Source organism: Gymnodraco acuticeps, unplaced genomic scaffold (assembly GCF_902827175.1).
Source record: "Gymnodraco acuticeps unplaced genomic scaffold, fGymAcu1.1, whole genome shotgun sequence".
NCBI classification, from domain to species: domain Eukaryota; kingdom Metazoa; phylum Chordata; class Actinopteri; order Perciformes; family Bathydraconidae; genus Gymnodraco; species Gymnodraco acuticeps.
Window position 1 is genome coordinate 1,754,363 of NW_022989810.1, and position 27,124 is coordinate 1,781,486.

A 27,124-nucleotide genomic window follows, 5' to 3' on the forward strand; every position below is an offset into this window, starting at 1 on the left:
ACACGTTTTTAACCTTAGGACATGAGATGGCATGGAGCCTTTTACGCACTGAAGCTGCAGAATGAAGAGGAGGACATGATGCAACAGGTAGACAATGCAAGCTGAGTTTGCAGCAACACACTCAACCTGCTGGTCTTTTAAAGGTGACCATACTTTTGGGAGGATATTATAATGTAAAAATGAAGAAAAGCTTAGTATATGGTGAGGAAAATAGGAAACATTTTATGTGTACTTTTACTTTCACTTGTAAGTCTTCTCCTAGACAGGAAATGTACTTAAAAAAGTAAAAAGTACTAAATGCAGAAACTGTTGTACTAAAGTTCATTCTTAATTGTAGGACATTTATTTGTAAAATAGTGTTTTGAAAGGGTTGATTAGATTAGATTAAATATACTTTATTGATCCAATTTAATTTGATCTAAGTGAACGATCAGAACTCCTCCTCCATTTTTCTATAGAACACCTCGTTCGTTCCTGTTTAGCTCATGAATTAAAAAAATTCCGACAGCACCTGAAAGCAGCATGAATACAGTGAAATAACCAGCAGGAGCAGTCAAGAGTGGAGCTGAGCGGAGAGCAGACACAGCTTCCTGGATGGAAACAAAACGCAGCAACAAAGCACACACTCTCACACACACATAGACACACTTACACACAGGCCGGACAGAAGCCAGCAGGACCTTTAAACATGTTTTTGGTTGTTCTGTAAGCCCGCTGCGTGTGTGAGACAGCCGTGACGGTGGGTCTGCGGAGCGGAGGGCTTCTACCAGCAGACTGTATCCAACACATGTGTCTGTGCCACAGTGAGAGCACTGCGGCTGTGGATCTTGACTCCTACACCCAGTGGTCCACGGGAAAGGTAGGTTCCCCTCCCTCCTCTGCTCATCTGCAACACACAACATCCATTACTATACGTTTAAACTCCATGCCTGCGTAGAGTTTTGACCTGTACGAGAATGCAACCTTGAAAGAAATGCAGAAATGTCAGATTTCATGTGTGGTCTGCTTGAATGCACTGTTACATATGATGCATTACACTGTCATACTAACCTCTGGGTAATTATTGAATAATATGCATATCACAACAAGGAGTATTACTTAAGGAATACACCTTTATATCACTGTCATTTTAATGAATATCCACCATACTGATTATGTTTAAACTGATGTAGAGTAACTGCATTAGCATTTGTATAATCATCATCATGTTGCTGTTTTAACTCGGTATGCTCTTATTTAAGGCTGTGTCCCAAAATCATGTTATAGGGCCAGAAATACAGAACAGGGAGGGATTGTAGCTGTACAAATGATGCCATATAGATTCTGCTACACACTCCCTGAACTCCCAGCTGCCTCCTTCCCAACATAGTGGCAGCCTGTGTAGAAAGCAGCAGCAGCTTCTCAATGGGCAGATCTGTTTTTCCGTTTCTGAAATGGTCAACAATGCTGCTTTGATCCCCATAGCTGGAATGCCGTTTAAACCCTGAGCCTATAGGACTGCTAATCACTTAAATGAACCGCTCCACACCTTGAAGGAACTATTAACACTCACAAGGGCGTTTTATAAATGAATAGCTCATACTTATTCTCACATATAACTGCTTGCTCAGGGGCAGGGACTGCTGCCAAGATGGGTTATTGAAAGATCTTCTGACATTTAATATATGTAGTCCCATATGCAAATATTCGGATTGGAAATGCTTCTGCAACAGCGTTCAGTAATCCTCAAACTCGTTCATGCAAACTTAAATCTGTTCATTGTGTTTAATTGGAATCAGACCGCCGTGAAGTATTGATGAATTCTACATTTCCCAGTCAATCAAACTGCTTTTTACCTGTCACATTAAAGGTGGAACAACACTCTTCGTCTGCTGTTCTGAGATAAAATCACTTCAAACAGCTTCATCTGTTGACACCCAGGTCATGTCGAAAGTAAAAGTTGTTCAGGAACGAAAGGCTTTGGAGTTGCCATGCAGCAAAGTTAGCTGACTAGAGACCTATCATTTCCCCATGTGGCTGCTTATGCTCAGGCAGGAGAGGATTGTATTGTGGGATGACGACTGCAGCCTGGCTGGATGCAGTGCAACATGACTGTGCAGAAATACCAACGTGATGCTACACAAGCTCCATTATCACTCTTTTGCATGTATGGTCCTGCTGATCTGTAGCACGTAATAAAAGAGCGCTGTGAGAAGAATTTAGGACACCAGTGTTGGCTGCATTGATTTAGCTGGCCCAAAATGTCCTGCCAACCTCAACAGCCCGCTGAAATGGAGAACATTGTGTGTAGGTTGGACTAACGTGTGATTTCAACAGGCTGCGGGGTGTGTTTTTAACGCCACCGCTTCCTGTGTGACCCCGTTCTGTGTCCAACCACTGTTATCTGCAGGATTAATCGCTAATCCCAGATTATGAGTTTATTATTTCTCATGCTTTTTTGGGATTGGACAAACCCAAAGGGATTGGATATTGGGTTTGTGACTTTGGTTGCCTTTAACAATAGATGTTCCTTTTATTATCCACCAACCCCTCTCCTGCTGTCCCAACATATACAACTAGCGCATTATGTTTGATAGCTGAGGGCGGAAATCACAGATTATATTTATGCCTGATGCTGTAGTAGAGCAGATTTAGTGAAATATTGCTTTTTGTTGTCTGTTGGTCGGTTGGGTTTACCGCTTTGGTCTAGGCAGAAATATTTCAACAACTATTACATGGATTGGCAACTTTGTGCAGACATTCATGGTGTCAAGTGGCTGAATCCTAATGTTGTTTCCCTTCAGTTTCCGCTTTATTGTAGTTTTGGGCTAATTAGCAAATGTCGGCATGCTAACATGCTAAACTACGAAGGTGGATATGTAGATGTGAACATTTGATCTGTGAAACACTAGCATGTAAGCCCTTGTATTATGAGCATAATTTCATGATTGTTGGTCTCATCCAATGGCAATTTTCACATTAAAAACACAAATGTTACATTTTTTTACTTTGCTCAACTACATTTTTCAAAATGGTGTGAGATCTGAGAAATATGAAATGTTGACTATCCGGATTCTTCTCTCTTTAGTCTGACTAAAGACTATTTCAGTCTAACACTTTTAAAACATACAATTGATAAGAGAGAGTTGACCTGTTTTCCATCTTTCTACTACCCTCTGCCCAATGTTGAAATGACGTGCCTATAACCAAAACGTTTCTACTGTACCTACTATGGATACACAGGCATGTATTTACTTTGTAACTAAAAACTCGACAATCAGTCCTGCCAGAGTGAATGAGATCTGGTCAATAACTGAACACTCAGTAAACACAGACCTTGGACTTTGGCATTAAATATGCCGTGATGAGTAATCAATAATGCAGCAGTAATTACACATAATTATGTTTTGCTTCATGCACCGGGCAGCTTTAAACAGTGACTAATTCATCTCTCAGGTAACAAGACAATGAAATGCCTCAGGGAGGGGTGAAGTCATGTTGGTACACTGGTTACCAAAAGAGATGACAGGTTCCAGGAACAGAGCAGTGTTGTCATAAGGCCTGGCTATTATGTCAACAGTATCGAAGAGGAAGTGGTATACCTGCACTAAGGAGACAAGTTTCTGCTTTCAGGAACATGGAGGCTGTGGCTCCTCTCCATCCCCAGCAGAGGGGCTAGGAGCAGCCTGATCCCTCCCTCACCCACCTGCATCGCCCCATCATGGCCAGCAGGAGTCCCACCCTGATTCGGGACGCCGGGAATTCGCTGGGGACCCCTGAGGCCGGGGCCAACCCTCGTCCAGGGCCCTTCTGCAAGCTGTGCCTCAGCGAGCAGCCGTCTGCAGCCACCAGGGAACTCCAGAGCTGCAACTGTGTCTTCTGCACAGCGGTAAGTAAAGACAAACGAATGGCAGACATTTACAATAGATAATGCTTATGGTATTAGCAGAACTACAACAGGATGTTGGCTAATATGGAAATTAAACATGTGAACTTTATTACTGAAACAGAGCGGGTGACTCAAGGCTTTATTCAGATCCGGATCATCTTCTGATATTGCTTATGCTTTTAGTCACTTTCCGTAGGCGTTGAAGATTTCACAAAAAAGGGATCCGACTCTGAACTATTCCTTGGGCAATTTAGGCAAATCTCCAACTTTTAAATTACTTGGGATGGGATGCTCCGTTTTATTGCAGCCCCATTACTGCTTTCGGATCCAAAAATAGATCATTTTATTGGCACATTGCATTTTACAGCGCTGGTGAAATGAATTGGTTTCATCACAGGAAGGCTTTACCTCACATTTACTTTCTTTGTCTTTGGAATTTCTTGCGATTTATCACAGCTGTTGGCATTTGTTAGAGTGGAAATAGAGACGTTTTTTTCTTAAACTCATCAGTATGAAGCAAACATTGACACAATGTACTGGTTAGAACAGGGGTGCCCAACCTTTTTTGAACCGAGAGCTACTTTTAAAGTTGCCAGTCTGCCGAGATCTACCAGTCCAAATAGAGAGGCGTAGCCATTACTGACAGCCAGGTAAATACACACTTCTACTTGTATAAAACTGACCTTTGTACGATGAATACTTCATAAAATACTGCAGATCCTTTATCTTACCTCTTTCTAATCTACACACATACAAGTATTTAACTGAAGTTACACAACAGTGTTGTTGATACAGAGTTGGAGTTTATTCACACGTCACAAACTACAGTGGGTAATGTTTTCAAGAAACATTGAAGTGCTGCCACATATGACACAGGAAAAAAGAAAAGACTCTGAACCCTTTCTTTGCCATTATATAAACATAGTGTTGCTACAAAAGTATAAATTAGGCTTACTAATAAGACAACTCAGATCTGAACTACACAGGAATCTGCTGCCAAAGTGCAATAAAAAAGACAAAATTAATAGAATCAAACCCTTTTTTTGTTGCATTTTAGTAGATTATAAAAATAAATGCCTTTAAAATAGGATGCAAGTAACACTAGTTTCTTAACATGAATTGATAATAGACTATAATCAATTTAAACAGAACAGATCTTAATGTTTGCATTCTTATACCATTTTGTACAATAATTATAATGAATAAGTTCAAACAAACTAAAACTTACAGCTGATTAATAACGATATCTAACTTGAATAAAAAACCTGTTGAAATGCTACTGTTATGTTTACTGTCCCCAAAAAGCGCGTCGGCAGCCTCCAGGAATGCTTCTTACACAACTTCGCCGTCTTTGAAAGACTTCATGTGTTTCGCAAGAACGTGACTGACGATAAGATGCTCTGGTAGCAGCCTTGCTCTTGTTGTTGGGCCTGGTGAAAATGGACTGCTGTGCATTTAGCTGTCCTTTCAGGCCCCTCCCCTTTTGGGAGCGTAGGGCAGAATTAGGAGGGAATTCCGTCTCGTAGCGTTTGTGCACTGTTTTGAAATGCCGCTCCTAAATTACCCTTCTTCGATAAAGCCACGCTCGCATTGCAGATGAGACAGATGGACTTTGAATTGGAATAGATACAAAAATAATCATCCTCCCACTCGGAGTGAAAATTATATATTTGGGGCTTTTTTGCTTCTGCCATTGCTGTCTTGTGTGTGTGCGGACTGTCACTCCTGTTGACACGGAAAACGTCAGCGAACTAGTGCCCACTGCCCACAAGCCACCCCCCGACACATCACGCCGGCCAATCACAAAGCTTTGATGCGTTCAAGTGCATTATTCTGGCACAGGAAGATGATGTTATAGGACATTAACGATAAAACAGAATATTGTTGTTCTATTTTTAGACACATCTCGCGATCGACTGGGAATCTCCCCGCGATCGACCGGTCGATCGCGATCGACCGGTCGATCGCGATCGACTGGTTGGGCACCTTTGGGTTAGAAGAATGATGACAACATCATTTAGATTGATGTTGTCAATATTGGTTCCCCATAAGCTCGCCCTAACTGTGCAGTAGTGTAAATAAAGCTTTGATTTGAAGAAGAAGAAGATTCAACTTATTGTCATTACGTAGTACAGGTAGTATGTAATGAAACGGTTTCTCTGCATTTGACCCATCCTAGTGTTAGGAGCAGTGGGCTGCCATTATGAACGGTGCCTTGCTCAGGGACACCTCGGTAGCACTTGGTCTTTCCGGGACTTGAACTGGTGACCTTCCAGTTACCAAGTCAAGTCGCTATGGACTTCGCCACCACCGCTATTTATGGCAAATAGTGGAAAGAAACCCACAGTGTGACCTAACACTAGCTCCAAAAGTTAGCAATTATCGCTATCAAGTTTCCATTTGCATAAAGCTTTAAACTACAATTAAGTTTTGCAATTAGTTCTATTAACATTGAGAATATGTTACAAAATAATACATTTGAATACATTTCTTGCTTGAAAATGGAAAGCGATCTAGCAACAGCGGCACCAAAAAAGTTGGTCAGGGCCACAAGTTCTTAAGAAAGCCTGGCAGCTGTTTCATTCCTTTTAAAAGAGAAGAAGAGCTGTCGGTAGAACATAGAGCTGAATCACTATAATAGAAGCCCGTGGCAGTCTGATACGTGCCTGTCTGGCATGTCCAACTGAGATGTTGCCGTTGTGCCCTGACACAGAGAGCTGGATCGTGGCAGGTGTTAATCTCTGCCCGAGGAGGCTAAGTTGTCAGTGTTGCTCGCACAAGGTCACACAGATAATACACACACACACAGTGTCACGGGGGAACTGCTTGGAAAAGAGAAACTGTAAACACACAGTCTGGTTCCAGAAAATAGACAATTGGGTTTTTTTCCTGCTTTGTTTTTAGATCATTTGTAATGTCAAAGCCCATGGTTAGCACATGATAAGCATAAGTTAGCGCGTACGATTGATTCTAAAACACATTGCGAGATAACTTTGTTTTCCACTGAAAAGTGACTTATTTTCAGTTCCGCTAAATTGTCTGCCTTTGCGCAATGTTTATTAAGTTCCCCCTACACTTCCATATTTCTTCACTGAGGCAACATATGACTTTTGACGTGTGGATGCTGAAAAGATGTCCATGTTTATGTTGCATTTAGTTTTTTTCATTCTTATTTTCCCTGTACTTTAATACTGATGTAAAATTATGGACAGTTAAGAAAATGTTATTGTGAAAATGTTGAAATGTATTACTATTAACAATTGCGCTATGGTACAATTGTCTCTGTTCCATTCAGTATCCAGGCTAATGCTGCTGTGTTGTCTGTCCCTCTCCAGTGTTTGGAGCAGTATGTTCGGCTTGCCATCCTGGAGGGCGGGGGGGCACCCATCACCTGCCCAGATATGGCCTGCCAAAAGGCTGGAGTGCTACTGGACTCTGAGGTATGCCCTGCTAAACACCAATGATATGTAGGTCATAAGTGAAACCAAATAAAGCCATCAGAGGCCAATACAAACTGATCTTCATGGACAAATGTTGAAATAAACTTTATTTTTAAATGTCTAAGTTGCTGCAGAGTTTTCTATAGACAATTGAAGTTGTATTTTCACCCTCAAGTTTTTCGAGCTGTGTGGGCAGGGTTAATTAAGTGTTGTGAAAATGCTGTGAACCAGCAGTGATGGCATTACTGAGAGAAGTCTTCAGAAGTGTCAGACAGAAAGTGAAACTCTGTGAGCTCATGTCACACATCGTGGATCCCACACAGTAAACACGTCAGAGAAGGAGTTCAGACTGATTCTCAAACAAATGGAAATACCGCTTCTCACGTCCTCATTTTAAAGGTTTTGAAAACCACTGCAAGACTCTCTGGACTTCCTACTGAGTTGATTTTACTTTTTGATTTAAATGCCGTTATCCAGTAGAAAATAGTACAGATGTTAGACAAACAAATATTAATAAATAAGCCCTGCGAGCAGTTTTGATACATATTTAAGTCTGTTTTTAGTCTTAAAAGGTTTAAATCTGGCCTGTGGGACCTTTATGTGTGTCGTACCCTATATTGCCACCCTAACAATTCTTCTCTATAAAACAGGCTAAACTGGCCCACATATCTTTAAAATAATTAAAAGAAGACAGAAATAATGTTACCATCGTGCTGGTTTGAAAAATTGACCAATTGGCATTTCTTACTGTAAGCTTATGGTGCTTTGAGCAAACATACTCAGTATTTCCAGACTCATTATTTCCAGATTAGCATCTTATTTGTTGATCATGTGTCATTTTGCAGTTTTTACTACAACATGGATTACATTATAATTGTGGCTTTGCTGCCTTTTTTCATTTAGAAAATGTTGCATTTGACTTCTTGTCTTATAATGTAGCAAAAATATTGTAGCAAATCAGTTGTAATGTGACCAGTTGACTGATGACCCTTGAGGCACCAGCTTTCAGCAATCAAAATACCAAAATGGCCTAATTAAAAAAAATAAAATGTATTTTTTCAATTATTCATCCATTATGAATTGATCATACTTATTGCATGCACACAAAATACAATGTCACAGCTCCGAGTGTCAACAACATGACTAAAGTGTCTCTCTTGGTTCTGTGATTGCAGATAGCCAGCTTGGCCTCGGAGGATCAGGTGGAGCTGTATCAGCGTCTGAAGTTTGAGAGAGGTAGGTATTGTCGCATTAGCATGTAGATGACTTGTGACAGGCATTGGGCTATTTCAGGTCGCACTTCAGCTGGTGTTATTACACCAAGCAGCAAGTGCCGAGCTTTACGTGTCTGGGATCATGTATAATGTATAATCTCTTTTCTATTCTGCTCTGGTCCAGTGTTACTCAGGAGGTTGCTGAAGCTGTGGCTTTGTTACATTCAATTATAGCAAACATGAGGTTTATGTAACTATTATTTGAAATTGAAGTGTTTCAGGTACCTTTGTGTAGCTGATTGCACCAGTACTTGTGGGAATGTCTGTCAGGACAGATTGTATCAGTTTGGCCTGGGAGAGAATAACTGTTGAAAAAGGTTGCCAGATTTCTGTTATTGAAAGCATTTCATTGTTTATTTGTATCCTTCTTTCCTCATAAGCTACTTACAAGGTTGTTTGTCTCAGTTTGTAAGTCGGCTCACCAATTTATTCCAAGTTCATTTGAATTGAATGGATTGTCCTAAAAATTGTGATAATTTCTAGTAACTTTTTTCCTTTGAAATTAATAATACTCCCACCAGCCTCTGCAACCTACTTGTTTTTTAGCACAAATTATCAAATGATGACATGCTAACACTCTAAACTAAGATGGTGAATGTCGAAACACATTACCTGCAAAACATCAGCATGCTAACATTGAAATTGTGAACATGTTAGCCTTCTGACATTAGCCTTTACCTCCAACCAGTGTTGTGCCTAATGTTCCTTGCAGATGGTCACTAGCATGACGACAGTAAGTCATGTTGTTTAAAATGTTTTTCAGTATAACAAATGGCTATATTCACATAGACTTAATAATACAGACCTTTGTTTACCTGTTTTCAGTGTTTAGCATCAGGGGCGGACTGGCCATTGGGAATACCTTTTTTTTTGCCTGAATCCTACCGGCCCACATTTGTAAGTGTTCCGGCCACTCCCTTTTTTTTTTTTTGCTTACCTAAATCCTACCGGCCCACATTTGTAAGTGTTCCGGCCCAGCCCAGCCCAGCCCAGTGGGGTGTGGCCCACTGGGCTGGGCTGGGCCGTTTTGGGCCGTTTTGGGCTGGGCCGTCTGGGCACACATCAGGCCCGTAGCAGCTGTCACCGATCAGGAGTGAGGGACTGAGAGACCTAGCTGGCAGTTGCTTACAGATGGATAAACAAGCTCCAAAGCGTAAAGGCGTTTTTGTATAGTTTGTGTATACAGTATATAGTATTGTCGCGAGCCCTGGGTTCAGAGGGAGGGGCTTGCATAGGGGAGGGGGGGGGGGGGGCTTGGCAGGGAAACGGGGTTCAGGGGGAGTGGCTGTACGGCTGTACCCGAAGGATAGAAAAGGTGGAAGTGACGTCTGACTCAGAGGTCGCGCGGCTGTGGAGAAGAACGTGTTGCCCACATTCTGTTACTGAGTTTAAGCTAGTTAGCTAGCAGTTTATTGTTTTGGGTGCAGTCACTTTTGCCTCCACTTGCTGTTCAAATAAATGTTGAAAGAAAAAGTAAATCGGTTTACAGTTCTGTTTTAATATGGAAGAAGAAGAAGAGAAGAAGAAGAAGAAGAAGAAGAAGAAGAAGAAGAAGAAGAAGAAGAAGAAGAAGAAGAAGAAGAAGAAGAGAAGAAGAAGAAGAAGAAGAAGAAGAAGAAGAAGAAGAAGAAGAAGAAGAAGAGGAGAAGAAGAACGAAGAAGAATAAAAGAAGAAGAAGAAGAAGAAGAAGAAAAGAGAAGAAGAAGAAGAATTGGGAGGGATTAAAACCCTCTTTAAATGGTCACACATGCAGAGCACACAGCACACACAGTGAAATGTGTTCTCTGCTTTTAACCCATCCTAGTACCAGGAGTCTAGTACTAGGAGTAGTGGGCAGCTATTGTACAGCGCCCGCGGAGCAATGGGAGTGAGGGGGCAAATTGGGTCAAAATGTTATTGCATCAATGATCTGTTAACATTAAAATCACTAAATATATGCTGTAACTATTTTGCTCTAGGCAACTCAAGGGCTCAGGTAATGTGATTACTATATGAATAATTGTCGAAAATAACATAAAATGCATAGGGTTTTTTGTTAAGTAACATACTTTCGTCGCCGGCCGGCCGATACATGCCGCGCATTAAGTGGGCCTGTCCGTCAATTAATCCCCGGGCCACTTTTCCCCCCAGTCCGCCCCTGTTTAGCATGCTAACACACAGCTCCATGTTGCCATTTTGAGCATGTTAGCATGCTGACGATAGCAATTAGTTCAAAACACCGTTGACCCAAGTCTCCCAAAGAGGGAATTTTGTCGATAGTTTGACTTTGTATTGAATTTGATTGTTTAGTCAAAGTGTTGTCCTATCCTTTCTGAAGTGCACAAAGTGGTGTTGTAAGAAATGTTTATTTGTAAGACATATTTCTTGCCTGACTTGTCAAACAAATGTTTATTGGCCTGATAGGAATAATTGAATTAATGGTAGTAATACTTATATACAGTATATTCATACTGTTTATATTAGAACATACCTTTATTTTGTGTGTTAAGAACTAGGAACTGTGTTAGAAGGTTGAGGGAGTGACACACTCACTGTTAGTAAGACAGTGAAGTATCTGTGTTTTTTCAAATCTTATGTAAGAGATCAGTTGTCCAGCACTGAAGTATCTGTGTTTTGTTATATCTTATGTTAGAGATCTGTTGTCCAGCACTAACAATGTGTTCCAGATTAGTAGTATAACTAATTCTAGACTACTGGTGGTTTTGTTTGAAAGAGCAGGCCTAATACTAGTATAACTGGGTTTATAGAACAGCAAAACGTGTTTATTTTGTCTGTAAAATCTGCAGCTTCTTGATGTCTTCTTCCCTGCCCATCCCTCTGTGCTTTCTGCAGGAGTGAAGTTGGACCCCAGTAAGGCCTGGTGTCCGGTGCTTGAGTGCCAGGCGGTGTGCAGTGTGCAGCAGAGCAGTGAGGGCCAGCCTGCCGCTGTGCCCTGCCCCACCTGTCACACCGTCTTCTGCTCCGGGTGCAGAGGGCCCTGGCTCGACGACCACACCTGCCCTGAGCAGCAGCCCATGATGTCGCCGTCACTCGCTCGTGAAAGCAGGTCAGTAAGCCACCGTTTGTTCCACCTCCCGCAGCAGCCACAGAGTCAGATAATGAAAATGAAACTGTGCTGAAAAACGTGTTAGTTCAGGTCACTGGGAGTCTACGAAGAAACACTGCTGTAAACAGACTGAATCATGATTCCAATAATGGGTTTCAAAAACATGTATTCCATGCTATTGCTACGTTTAATATTACTTTATAAGATATTGTATTACCTTCATATTTATCCTATTTATCCCTTTATCTTATTGTATCAGAACAATCCAGTCCTATTCTTAATATAAAAACACCTGACAGTTATTGTAGCTGGATATTTACATCGAATGGATTGTACAAGTAATGTGTAGTCCATCATGTCCCAGTAGAGCTCTGGGCTGAATATGCAGTAAACATTATTTTAGGATTAATAGCTTAGTATTCCTCAGCAGGGCCCGGTGGGTAGTCCCCGCTGTAAAGCTACATTTTACAGTTTCTCTGCCAGAACGGCTGATGTCATTGGGGAGTCACTGACTTATATTGGAATTCCATTGTCTCTGTGCCAAAGGGAGGAGGGGGGTGGGCACGTAGCCACGTCGTGTACAGAAGGAGCACTGCAGTAAAGGTGTCTGCAGTGTGCGGTGAAGGCGAGAGCAGGCACGAGGAGAATTTGGGGAGATTAACTATAAGTTTGAATTTGAGAGCATGATTTATATTTGCTTGCAGGTTTAGTCGTTAAACATAATGTTATTGAACCAGAATCATAGCCAGTACCTTAGAAACACCGCAGTAAGGATTCACTAGCCAACAAAAAGGATTTACAAGATGTAATTAAATCATTGTGTCTACCTTTATGATGATGTATTGGTTTGTTGTATCTAATGATAACAACATTTAATTTAATATAGGGATTTGTCATTATTCTGAATAAGCAAGCAACTAGTGATATATTTGTTCCGTTAACTTTTTGTTCTCCGTTCTACAGAGAAACGCTAATGGTTGCTAGGGTTTTTCACATTTATAGGAAACACATCAACATTTTTGTGGCAACTTTTGTGGTCTTATTTGCTGGCACTGCCGATGGGAAATAGCGTTGGCATTCTTAATCCCCCCTGCAAAGCCCCAACTCACTTGATTGCTTTTCCATGATCAGCAGAGTTAGTGAATAATAAAGAAGAAAAACGTGCAGGCAGAAATTGGCACTGCTTGAAATTAAAGTTGCTCTAACCTTTGTTTTCATTTATAAAGAGTGAGGAAAACACTGCGTATTAGTAAGAGCATCACCACCTGAGCTTGTGGTTCTGGTTTTATTGCACACACCTTTTCTGTTTTGTTTCCATCATGTTTTTCAGCTGTAACACGCAGCTGTTTTAAACAAGAATTATCTTATTTACGCCAAGCACACTACCTGTCGAGAGCCAAATGGCTTACACAAAAATGTTGCTAATAGAAGAGATTCACCAAATTAGAGAATAAAGAAGAGTGAATATGGGATTTACATCCTTCAGATAGCTGTAAACATCCTTCTTAATAAATGCCAATATTGCTATGTTTGTTCTGGATGTTGAAATAGGCAATTGTTTGCTAAGCAGTTAGCCATAACAACTTTAAAAGTTGTAAATATATAAACATTTTTAAATGTATAAATAATTTCCCCTAGTGCAAAGGAAGCATTGACCCTAAAACCTGTGGCTTTCTAAACATATCTGGAGACTTCGGATGCCTTCATGGCTTCATACTGCACATCTGACGTCTCTCCACTGTGTTTCTCTAGGCTGCGCTCCGACAGCGACTCTGACATGCCCATCAAGCAGTGTCCTATGTGTGCTATCTACATCGAGAGGAACCAGGGATGTGCACAGATGCTGTGTAAGAGCTGCAAGCACACCTTCTGCTGGTACTGTCTGCAGAACCTGGATGTAAGTCTCTCCTGATGCCTAACACACATGGTTTTTAACACAAGCTAAACTATACTGCCTCCAACATCTCCTCAGCCTCTGCTTCTCTATCTTTAGATTGTTTTCTACATTTCTTGCTGAATACTAGATAACAGTGGTGAAATGTAACTGTAATCTTTTCCTACTTCATTTAGACCACTAGTTCCCATTGTATTATTTTACTCCACTAGATTGATTTAATATCCTTAGTTGTAGTTAGTCTGCATGTTCAGTTTATTTTTGAAAAGAACAAACAAATAAATATGAATGTTATTTTTTATAGTTGTGAACTTTTGAATGTACAAGCTACCCAGCAGACAAACAGAATACAAATGTTCACCCGTTTCCAGCTTTAGAATTAAAGTGATCAAAACAATAATGCATCAATAACTATTTTCCATTAATATTATATATATTATTCTGAGATGGAGAATTCTGCACAATGAGTACTTTTGGTAATGCATGACTTTTATTAGTAAACTAGAATGTGTACAATGTGTTTGCTACTTTGACTTAAGTACAAACGCTTTGTACTTCTTCCACTTCTGCTGAATAATATATTTCTTGTCTAACCAAGGATATTTCACAATTGCAGGGCGATATCTTCCTGAGGCATTATGATAAGGGGCCGTGCAGGAACAAGCTGGGACACTCACGGGCCTCGGTGATGTGGAACAGAACGCAGGTGAGGACACAGCAGACGGCAGACATGCAGTTTTATTTCAGGGTTGTGATGAGGCTTGACATTGTCTGAATGGATTAGCCTACAGAGCCTGACCACTCATCCGTGTGGTCAGTTATAACTGGAATGGGTTTGATTTGAGTAAAAGTGTGCCATCACACAGCAGGGATTGGACGTTAAAGATTTTGATCTCCATGCTCCATGCTGTTTTCACTGTTTGGCTCTCAAATCAATGATTCACGGTTGGAATTTCTCTCCAGTGAGGACGGCACAGGTATCTACGCAGGACAATAACGCTTACAGCCCGCTTTAAAAATGTAAAAACAAAAGCTGCAAATTATACATAACTATCAATTTTCCCTTTAGGTGAGACACTACAGATGAATATGGTTTTAACTAAGAAATGTCACTTTGAAGCTTTCCTGGTTTATTACCTACATTTTAGGTAAAAATATGCAAATTAGCCTTCCTATTGCAGATGTGCTTTCAACATTCATTCATTTCCAGAACAGAAATCCCAGTGTTGGATAAAGCCAGCCTGGGCATTCTTATTTAATTCTTAATATTTGTGAAAATATTAGAGTCAAAGATTCAATCCATAGTAGTTTTGGATATCCTTTGTGTCTCTCCAATAATATAAAAAATACTCTGTCTTGAGTAATATATGAACAAATCCCTATCCTTTTGTAGCTGTAGTGTCTCTCTTTATAGACCCATACACTCTGTTCTAGCACCATGTTTGTGTTAATAGTCCCAAAATAGTCCTTTACCAGACATTAAACTGAACTAATCCCAGTGCTAATCTCAAATTCCTGCCCTGTATCAAAACCATAAGCCGCCGGACCTACTTTTTCTACACCTCTGCTGCCCTGATGCCATTATCGCATGATTCCTATTAAGATTGCAGCGGTCCTCTTGATTCTTCCTCAGCGTGTGTCTGCATTGATACGTGTCTGGAGAGTGGACGTACAACCCTGCAGTTGTTCCTTCCAGAACAACTCCTGACAAACTCGGTTTACACTCTTGCGCGACCAGTTCCTGAAGTTTTACAATCTGCCGTCACACATTCCTCTGACAGTGTTACTCCTTTACTGCCTGCAAACACTGCAGTGGTGACTACATCTTAAGTATACTGTGAAACTGGAACGAAGGGGCCTAGCCAAATAATTATAAATAACCTTAGACAAGACATAAAAAGACACATATGGACAGCCGTGTCCATGCACTTTTGGCTATGTAATGTAGAATAGTGTTGGCAGGGGAAAACACGTTTTCAGTCTCAATTAGTTTGAATATATTGTATTGAGATCATGGTCTTTGTAGACACCTTCACTACAGCTACCCACAATCCAATGTTATTGGTTTTCAGTTTCAAATACATAAAGCATTACCATTACATACATTCTATAATCCTACATACTACAAAAATGTAGTTTAGCAACAATCCTATTTGTTGACAGTAAATACACCAACTTGTCAAAAAATTACAATTTTAAACTAGTACATTGGTGTTAAAATCAATCAGCACCCTCGAGGCCTGAAAGGTGAAGACAATGTAGAAGTGCCTTGAATTATTTCTAATGACAAACAGCAGATTGCGAAAGAAAATCTGATTGTATAAAAGTCTATGAGAAATTGATCCTACTTCCCACTTGATTTATTGCCCAAGTAAGCATTTTCCTAATGAGTTAATGATCTCAATTGCTAGTTCCATGTGGTCTTCAATACAGCATGATGGCCACTTTGTAAATTAAAGTCCCAAATTAGTCAAATAGAAGAGAAAGCCGCATATGCTTTAGGGCGGGGCTACGTTGATGTTGACAGGGCGCTACTGTCAGCGCTGTCTGATCTGGGGGTTATCTGTGTTTTCATATTGGTACTTTAACCCTTTCACACTGAGTTTCACTTCATGAAAGTTAATTATTACATTTTGGCTACCTAGAAATGTATTTTTAAGCATTTGGTTGTAGAGACAATTTCTTGCGCCACTTCTGGTATAAAAAAACCAAGATGGAGACAGCTAATATGCCAAACTCAAGGCTCCCATAAACAAATGGCTCACAGTGACTACGTTCATTTCTTATTTACAGTCTATGTTTAAAATAATACATGTATCACTAATTATTAAATGTAAGAACTGTGGGTGGCAAAAGAACCATGCAAAGTGTTGTAGCTGACATGTTAGCATATTTACAAATCCAGCCTTCTTAAAGCAACATTAGCATTGATTTGGAATTGGGTTTCTGTCCAACTGTCAGTCCTATTTACTCTTGTTAAGGCCCTGCTTTGGACTCCACCAACTCTCTTTACTGTTTAGTGCAGAGCAGGTAGTGTATGATGGGTTTATTAATACCGTTTCACTGAAAACAAGGTTAAAGAGCAGTGATACCAAACCAAAGCCATAACGGAGGGGCCATAAAATCCAATCAATGATCCAAAAATGTCTAAAAACGCTCCCTCGATGTGACTGCAGAACTTGGTGATCATTATTGACTAAGTGCAACCCCTTACATATGACTCATAATCATTTGATCCAGTGTTTATAAAAAACATTTGCTGTGTTGTCTCCCAGGTGGTGGGTATCCTGGTGGGTGTTAGCATCATCGGACTGGTCACGTCTCCGCTCATCCTGCTGGCCTCTCCCATCATCCTCTGCTGCCTCTGCAAGCCCTGCAGCGGGAAGAAGACCAAGAAGAAGAAGAAGAAGAAGGACCTCAGCCAGCCAGACTCCTCCACATCATAGCAGCTCGCCTTCTCATCTGCCCCTCCCAAGGAAACCACGAGAGGGCGAGAGCTGCATGGTGGAAAATAATAAAGTTGGAATGACAATGGATACATTTTTCATGACTCAACGGACTGGGAACCTTGTCAGTGGTTCAATAAGTGCAGATCTGCTTGAACTGCTAAAACTACAAGTACTTTATATGGTGGAAGTGTAAATATGAGGAGAATGAATGTAACTCACCTGGTTGTTTTCAGATGCACAACAGGTACTAAGGAGACAGTGGCGACTGTGAGTTTTCCTGGACACACACACACACACACACACACACACACACACACACACACACACACACACACACACACACACACACACACACACACACACACACACACACACACACACACACACACACACACACACACACACACACACACACACACACACACACACACATACAAACAAATGCAACGCCACCCTCATGTGCCAAACTTCATGATGCCAAACCAGAGGAGTTAGGTGCTCAAGTGCCTCACTCCACAGTGCCTGGTGCTTGGTGGTATTTGTTTTGCCTTCCATTCTATCTTTATCTTATGCAAAAATGTTAGCATTATGAAAATTAAGAATTAGGATTACAGGGGTTATAAAACCTTAAACAATGCAAAACATTCTTTCATAAAGGGTGAAGGCTAACGCCCGGCGTCATGTGTGCACTGTATATTCTGTACTAATATGAAACATGATAGGGCTTCAACGGTGCACAGAGAACTTTCCTTCTGCTAATGTTTGTTGTTTCCACCTGGAATACGTTCCAGACCAAAGGCTCTTAAGAATCACGTGTTCTTTTCTAAAAGTGTGTCAATGTGTATTTATGGGTTATGTGTGTATGGTTATCATTTATACATTTTCGTTGATGTTTCTGCATCAGATATTTTCTAAAAAAGCGCCATTGTAATTGAAATAAACATACTATATTGAACATGAATCAGATGGTATTGTGTTTGGTCGTGACATGTAGTATTTGAGAGATGGAAAAGTCTTCATCCTTCTTCCTACAAGCTCCAGGTGTCATGGATGGTATGAATTGTTATTTTAATTATTTATTTATTTCTAAGTATATATATTTACATAATTTTAAGTATATAAGTGTTTTTACAAAATAATTTAAAAAATCTATTTATCTAAAATATTTGTACTATTACTTTACACAGAGGAACAAGTAATACACTTGTATGATAGTAGTATAACATACTTTGGAATATTTTACTAACGAATAAACAAATTAATAAGTAAGAGCATTCATAGCATATTCTTATATAATTGTTAACATAAACATAAATACTGTATATCAACTTTATGATAGAAAATATACATGTTATGTTTGTGTTTTGTAAAAAGTTACAAAAAAATATGCTACTGGCCCAACTCTCACCTCAAGCACAATAAGTTCAAGCATTACAAATGGCTCTTGGAAACACACATGAACACGGTCCTGATATTGTTAGTGTTATGACATCCTTTTAGAATCATATAACTCAAGATTAAAGATAAGACATGTTTTAGTTACAGCAGCATAAAAAACATGGCATTGCAAATAATTAGAAATTAAAAAGAGGAGAAAATAAACAATTATAAAATAGAAACATCTAAAAATAGAAAATAAAGTTGATCGTGAAGATAACAATCTGTAAACTATCTGACTAATAAAACAGTTTATAGCTAACACAATATAAAAGTAGGATATTATTTACATTAAGTGTGCAATGTAAAATGTACAGTATAAAAAGTATATATCTTATGACAGTACCAGTCAAACGTTTGGACACACCTGTTCATTCAATGTTTTTTGTTTATTTAAAATGTTTTTCTACTTTGTAGATTAATACTGAAGACATCAAAACTGTGAAAGAACACATATGGAATTGTCTCGTTAACAAAAAAGTGTTAAAAAATCCAGAATAGGATTTTTTTAGGTTCTTCAAAGTAGCCCCCTTTTGCCTTGATGACAGTTTTGCACAATCTTGGCTTCTCTCAGTCAGCTTCATGAGGTCGTCACCTGGAATGGTTTTCAATTAACACGTGTGCCTTGTTAAGAGTCAATATGTAGAATGACTTGCCTTCTGAATGTGTTTGAGACCATCAGTTGTGTTGTGCAGAGGTAGGGTTAGTGCACAGTGGAAAGACCTATTTGACTGCTGTTGTAATCCATATTATGGCAAGAACCACTCAACTCAGTAAAGAGCAACGACGTCCATCATCACTTTAAGAAATGAAGGCCAGTCGATCCGGAAAATGTCATGAACTTTGAATTTGTCCTCAAGTGCAGTCGCAAAAACCATCGAATGCTATGATGAAATTGGCTCTCACGAGGACCCCCCGGGAAAGGAAGAGCAAGAGTTAGCTCTGCTGCAGAGGATAAATATACACACAAGTTACCAGCCTCAGAAACCACAAATTAAAGCACCTCAGATTAGAGCTCACATAAATGATCACAGAGCTCAAGTAGCAGACAAATCTCAGCATCCACTGTTCAGAGGAGACTGCGTGAATCGGGCCTTCATGGTCCAACTGCTGCAAAGATCCACTACTGAGGAAGGATGGACAACAAGAAGAAGAGAATTGTTTGGGCCAAGAAACACAAGGATTGGACATTAGACAGTGGAAATCTGTACTTTGGTCTGATGGGTCCAAATTTGAGATTTTTGGTTCCAACCTCCGTGTCCTTGTGAGACACAGAGAAGGTGAGCGGAAGGTTTCTGCAGGTGTGGTTCCCACCGTGAAGCATGGAGGAGGAAGTGTGATGTTGTGGCCGTGTGGGGGGGCTTTGCTGGTGACTCTGATGGGGATGTATTCAAAATTCAAGGCACACTTAACCAGCATGGATACCACAGCATTCTGCAGTAGTAGCCAGCAAAATATAAATCATAATCTTGATTATTTTTAACACTTTTTGGTTTACTAGATAATTCGATATATTCTTTTATCATTTTGATTTCTTCAATATAAATCTACAATGTAGAAAAATTTTAAATAAATTAAAATACTTCGAATGAGAAGGTGTGTCCAAACCTTTGACTGGTAGTGTGTTTTGTAAAAAAAAATCCAATATACAATATGTAATAAAACACAAAATATATGCGTGTGCATTTATATATTTATACACATATATGTTGTGAAAGTATTGTTTAACGTTCATATCGCCGTAAACCACACTCAGAGGCGGGTTAGAAAGGGACTCAGCGCCCCCCGGTGCGTAAACAGGGAACTGCACTCGGTTTGCGAAGAGGAAGGACGTGGACAAAGTTGCAGGAGAAGTTGTGGAGATCAGAAATGGCAGCGCAGGAGGAATTATTTGCGGGTAAATCATATTATTTCAAGTGCTGTTTACAAAGTTTGCAGCGTGTGTACGTTAGCGTGTGTATTGGCAGTGCTTGAATTGGAATGAAAAAGGTGCCAGTACTCTAAAATCAGCAACTTTTTCAAGTCAATTTTATATATACAGACCACAAACAAGAATGTGGCTACTATAATGCTGGTGGGTTTGTCTCTTTACTACTGTATATTTGAGAAAGGTTCACTGTACTTAACATTTTTTATGATAGGCAGCGGATATGGCTAAAGCTCAGTAAGGTCAATATTAACTGAAAATATAGCAATCAAAGTCTAGATCTTCTGCTGAAGACACATGAAGCAGAGACCTTTCAGGTGAGAGCCCCTCTGGTGGTGTTCAACATTAATGACAAGGAAACAAAGCTCTGGTCAGAAGCATTTTTTATAAAAAGCTTTAACAAAATTAAGTATTTCTGTACATTTTGAATGCAATCTAACTTTCCAACTCAGAAAACGAAAAACGAAAAAGTGCCAAAAGTCTTCTCACATGGCTGAGCTGCTTTGCAATATACTTCACCACTGAAGAATACAAATATGTATAAAGTAAACTATGATGCAATCTAACTTTCCAACTCAGAAAAATGATAAAGAGCATGAACAAAGAACATGTAAAAACAAATGCAAAATTTGCACAATCTAAAATGAGAAACTGTAACTGCAAGTAACAAAGTCTGAGCCATGGTAAAGAGTTACATTGAACACCAAGCTGATCAGATAACTCCCTGGTTGGTCTGAAGTCCTTCTATCTCCAGGATCTGTACAAATCGGCACATTATGCCAAAAGTCTTCTCACTGGGTGAGCTGCTTTGCAATATACTTCACATTGTTAGAAAAGGCTCCAGAAGGCCTTGGGGACATCAGTATCAGGGGCTGGAGCTGGACAGGCTCTTTCATCAGCACTTCTCCTTCCCTTTGCCAGCCAGGACCTCACATACTGTTCCGGATCGAACTGTCCTAGTGATGGTCCATTACATTTAATGAAAACCAGGCTGTACAGTCGGCTGACAGAGAGAGCATTCCTTTTTGCAGTAAGGATATCGTTCATGCAGCTGAATGCCCGCTCACACTCACTAGTGGAGACAGCGATGGTTCGGACTGCTTTCAGTAGAGGCTCCATGGCAGCAGGTGTACGGGATGCCCTGGTTTCCTTGTATTCGCGAAAGCCCTGAACAGTCTCTCTTCTGTCCACTTTCAGCACTTCGCACAAACGTAGCACCTCTACGTCCCCATACTGTACGTCTAACTCCTCTTCAGGCCAACTTCCAGGATGGATAACTTTCATGTCCTGGATTAGCTGATTGTCCCGGGCCTCCCGGCCATGTAATGGGATTTCTCTTGTGCTGACATGAGAGGAGGTTGTGGAAGTCATTCTGTGTCTCAGATTCTCTACCATACTGCGGAAAAACTGACCTGCATGAATCTGTACAAGCCTGCCATTCTCACGCAGGGCAACACCCTTGAAGGACTTCTCAGCTAGAGCTGTATGAACTGTAGTCATGTGTGGGCCAGGCATGGTGACCATGGATTCAAAAACTCGTATTTCTCGAGTTAAGAGCCTATCTGCTGTAGGCAGTGTCATCTCTCTTTTTTGGAGTTGCCGAGAGAGGTCGCTGAGCTCTGTGAGCGCATCGTACATCAGTCCCAGATTGCTGACAAACGTTGCAGATGTGAGCACATCATCCAGGCCCTTGTACTTTGCTCTGTCTCTGGAATCCCTGCTCGTGTCGTTTGCAGCATTTGTGAAGTGATCATGAAGCACTCGGTAGTTTTCCCAGACTGCTCTGACGCTCCTTTCACTTGAAGCCACCCAGCGGATGGACAAAACACGCCCTATCACCAGGAGACGCTGTCCGACTGCTTGCGCACACTGCGCTAACTGCCTCTGATTTTTGGGGGAGGCATGGAACAAGGAATAGAGTTTGTCAAAAAAGATCTGGAAATGATTGAGCCCTGAGACCTCCTTGACCACATCCCCAACTGCCAGCTCTAGACGATGATTGGAGCAGTGCCACACAAACAGGCTTGGGAATTTACTACACAACTGGGTAGCAACGCCTGTTCTCTTCCCTAGCATGACTGAAGCCCCATCACATGCAAAAGAAACGAAACACTGACCTAAAAAGTCCTCGTTAAAATCTCTTCCAAGACACTCCATTAACGCCTTTGTGATGTCATCAGCCGTTGTTCCATCCAACTCGATCAGCTCCCAAAAAAACGTTTCGGGCTCAGCATCAGCTAATGCTGAGCGTAGACACACAACAAGCACCGTTTTACCACTAATAGTGGTAGATTCATCGACCAAAACACAGAGTTTTCTTTGGTTTTCTGTAATGTCTTTTGCCATTTTTTTCTTCAGCTCATGAGCTATGTGGTTGATGATTTCGCCACAGGTTTTAATGGAGTGCAAAACCCTGCCCACGTTCAGCCCATTCAGTTTCTGTACATTCAAATCAATTGGCATGTCTGTGAATGGCCGGCTATGTTTGCCAATTTGATATGCCGTTCGAAAAACTCTGATAGTGGTGTCTAATTCAGATTTATGCATAGACTGCACTTGATGTTGAATAGTTTCACGTGAAGCAGATGTAAGGATGTCAGCAGCTTTTACATGGGCTTGTGATTCTTTATGTTCTTTGATTTTTTTTATCAGGCTAGCTTGTTGTTTGCCCTTGTCAACACCGAAATGAGACACTGCACACTCACCCCATTCAGTTGACAGTTTCAGTCCTTGTCCAGTGTGTATTCCCAAAGATTTGACATCTCTGCATATCCGACATCCTAGCTTCTTATCTTTAAGAAGGAGCCATGCATTGGTCTTGCAAAAATATTGCACCTGGTCCGTTGTCCAGCAGTCAGGTGCATCGCTTTGCCCGGTGTTGGTGGTGGCAGTTGCGCCAGCAGCAGCTAACGTTAGAGGCTCTGGAGGAGGCGGCGGAGCTAGTGCTAATGCTAATGCACTAGAACTTGGAGCAGGAGGATCAACCAAAGAAAGCTCCCCATCAGACACAATTTCCAACACAGGCACAGCATTCTCTGTATTTGAAGTTTCTTCCGGCGACAACCGCTGTCTTTTTGCACTTTTATTAATCCACGCTAACATTTTAGAAATGCTAATTTGTGACGTGACTTGCTTTCCTTCTCTCGGGGGCGTGCCTGCTCTGTTCTATCACTCTACATAGCCACCCACTGGGTGGGAGTTGCACTGCATAAACACAACACACGTGCATCTAGGTATGTAAATTGTAAAGCATTAAAACATGGTTTTACTAACAGTTTTCAGTATGTTGTTACTTCGGCATTATTATTATTATTATTTTGAAACGTGTATTACTATTAAATCACGGTGAAATAGGTTAATTTTGACATAGTCGTTTCCACCACAGTATTTACATGGAGAAGATAAGCCCCGCCCCCTCTCCAGCACGTTCTGTTTGAATGACAGGAGTAAACAGCTGACAGCCGCTGTGAAACTCCAGCGGTTAGAGCAATGAGAATGTCCGTTCGGCACCTCATGACGCATCTACTGAGTACCGGGCGGCTGTATATATATATATGGATGTATAATAAGAACGGCGGGAGAGTGTTGAGTACTGGCACGGTGCATGAGTACCGGAGTACCGCCAGCATGCCGGTACTGAGCAAGAAGTGCCGGTACTCCATGGGTCAGAACCAGAAGCGCCGGTGTTACCGTTTAACTGGTTACACCGGGGAACTCGTTACGTTCCGTTAACGGTAGGAATGGGGCGTGTACTTTGAGGAGCCATTGTCGAATAACAAGGAAATACACATTTCGATCGCTTCTTTTGTTGTTTACATTTATCTTTTGGTATATTTGGCTCCATAGGAACACTTTGATGCACATCCAGTACCAGTGTGTGAGGTTGTGGTTGCGATGCCGATATCCGGACGCGTACAGCGAGGACTACAAAATGACAATGAGGTGACTGGGGATGTCTGTTCAAAACATTGCAAACGTGAATAAATCATTTCAAATATGTATTTGTCTCCGACTTTCATTTGTACATCGTTGTTAATGTGATGTTTAGTAACTTTGATAGCTGTCCATGCCTCCAGACAGCCTAAAAGTAAGACACAAGTTGTTTACTCACAGCCCGAATGCAGCATCGAGATCCGTGGCCAGCTGTGATCCTCTCCGATTAACTTGTGACAGGACTTCTTTAGCTATTCTCCAGCGAGCAAGGTTTTTATTAAATACCTCCATCCCTCTCATCACAACAAGACTCTACACTGTGCAGAAAAAAAACAACATAAATGAAAATAACCTTGCTGGATAGCTTAGAATGAAACAAACAAACTATCTTCCATGGCTGATACTGATGTCACAGTAACGGCTAAACCACAGACAAGTCCAGCGGGGGGGGGGCACAAGTTGAATCCATATAATGAAATTGTTATTTTATATATATGTATATACATATATATATATATATATATATATATATACATGCTATATATTTATATTTATTTCTATCCTACATTGTCTAGGCCAGAGGTGCCCAGTACGTCGACCGCGGGCGACCGGTCGACCGCGGGGGCAATGCTGGTAGATCGCGAGTCATTCATAAAAAAAAAATCCTGTTCCGTTAAAATAGACAAAACAGGTTTTGATCCCTCCTCCCTTGGCCTCCCTGCCACTTAATTCAGGAGTTTACTTGATTGACAGAAAAAGCGACCTATCGCTTTCCAGTCTGTTAACCCAGAATGCAAAGCGATACAAAATCAGTCAAGTGCCGGGACAAACAACAAACAACAAAATGAGTGCAGGACCGAGCAAGAAGCTAAAGACATACCACTTCCACCCAGAATGGGAGGAAGAATATTTGTTTGTGATGTCACATTCAAAGGTTATTTGCCTTATTTGTAAAGCAAGCGTCGCTCTGCCAAAGAAAGGTAACGTGGAGAGGCATTATCGGAGTGTTCACAAGGCATATGACAGCGACTTCCCTCCGAGTAGCGAGTTGAGAAAGAGAAAGGTCATGTATTATTGCTACACAAATATTATCTCGCAATCTTAGTGTCGCCAACTCGTTTCTAACATGCAAAAAGACAAACAAATGTCGGTGTATTTTCGATCTTTCCAATCGAGACGAGATCTCTCTCCCCCGTCTGTGCGCGAGGGGGCGGGGCAGTTTACACACACGCGGCTGCTACAAGCAGCAACACACGGCGGGGATGGCGGAGAGAAGCGCTCCAAGGTGTGGTTAAATGTTACCCGTCTTGAAGTGGACAATGCTCCTTGCCAAGAGAGTTCAGCATGTGAGGGCGGTAACACGAGCAATTTGTCTAAACATTTATCAAAAGTGCACCACATTCAGACGGAGGAATGCACCGGGTTCGACTGTCTTTCTAGCAGCTCTGCAGCCCCATCCACGAGTAACGTTTCCACGTCAGGTGTTATGTATGCTAGCAGCAACACACGGAGTTAACTCCATGATACAAACATGGGTTAATGATTAGAGGAAACTGAGTTACTCTTTATTTTGTTAAAGTTTCAGCTATTCTGTTCACAGTTCTGTCATCAGATTATTTAATACGATTTGTTAAAACATTGTTGTTTCTTTTGATGTGAAATATTATTTATTTTATTTAAATAAAAAGCAATGTTAGTTTTGTTCACAATTTGTTAATTTAATAATATATGTATTTTTGAATCAAGTATTAATCTTTATTGTCTTCATTGTTAGTTTCCACATGCCTAAAACAACCTCAAGCTAAATCTAAAAGTTGATGGCTAAACAAGAGGGTTTGAGAAATTGTGCAAGGCATACAGTAATAGTCTGAATAGTCGATTAGTCGTTTAATTAATCGATAGATTAATCGATTATCAAATTAGTCGTTTGTTGCAGCCCTATTATCCCATGTATAAATAAAACGTGTTATTCAGCAACCCTTGCAATTTGGGATTTTATTTTTGGTTGGTAGACCTCGGTGAGCTGGTCATTTCAAAAGTAGCTCACCAGCCCAAAAAGTGTGGGCACCCCTGGTCTAGGCTATATAAACCGGCGGAAGTGTCACAACTTTCTTTGTTTGTGATTATAGAGAGAGATAGATAGCGACAGAGAGATAGATAGAGATACTGTAGAGATAGACATAGAGAAAGATCGGCTGTGCGTAAGTGTGTGTGTGTGTGTGTGTGTGTGTGTGTGTGTGTGTGTGTGTGTGTGTGTGTGTGTGTGTGTGTGTGTGTGTGTGTGTGTGTGTGTGTGTGTGTGTGTGTGTGTGTGTGTGTGTGTGTGTGTGTGTGTGTGTGTGTGTGTGTGTGTGTGTGTGTGTGTGTGTGTGTGTGTGTGTGTGTGTGTGTGTGTGTGTGTGTGTGTGTGTGTGTGTGGGAGAGAATAGCTGTAGGACTAACCAAGAGGGGATGGATTCAGGAGTTGTTAAACAACTGATGGATTTTATGATCCACGATATTTATACTGATGGCTTGAAAAAAAGAACATTGTTGACAATTATCCTTTATTATCTTGTATGAATATATCTGGTATATTGCTCATTTTCCATAAAAGAAAAACATTTATTTGAGTTTGATGCATACAAATACTGTAGATGATGATTGTTGAAAATGCACTTTTACCATAAAACGCCAGCACGACCAGTTGGTTGAGGCTCATAAAAACAAAACTGTGTAGACAGTAAAAAAAAAAGTAGTTTGTGTCCCATTTCATAAAAAAAATGAAAACAAATACTTTTTCCATAGATTTTTTTCTTGGTCTGCCAAATAAAGGGTTAAGCCTATATGTTTAAGCAATTATGTCTGCCCTCTCC

General features: G+C 40.7%; 1 protein-coding gene across 1 annotated transcript; it reads left to right on the forward strand.

Annotated features, from left to right (window-relative positions):
* The first annotated feature begins 218 nt into the window (after positions 1 to 218).
* rnf144b (ring finger protein 144B) lies at positions 219 to 17,933 on the forward strand. Its single transcript, XM_034230337.1, has 8 exons — positions 219 to 859; positions 3,613 to 3,868; positions 7,204 to 7,308; positions 8,484 to 8,544; positions 11,416 to 11,629; positions 13,382 to 13,526; positions 14,140 to 14,229; positions 16,799 to 17,933. The coding sequence occupies exons 2-8, from the start codon at positions 3,701 to 3,703 to the stop codon at positions 16,967 to 16,969; spliced, it is 954 nt and encodes a 317-aa protein (XP_034086228.1). The 5' UTR covers positions 219 to 859; positions 3,613 to 3,700; the 3' UTR covers positions 16,970 to 17,933.
* The last annotated feature ends 9,191 nt before the right edge of the window (positions 17,934 to 27,124 follow it).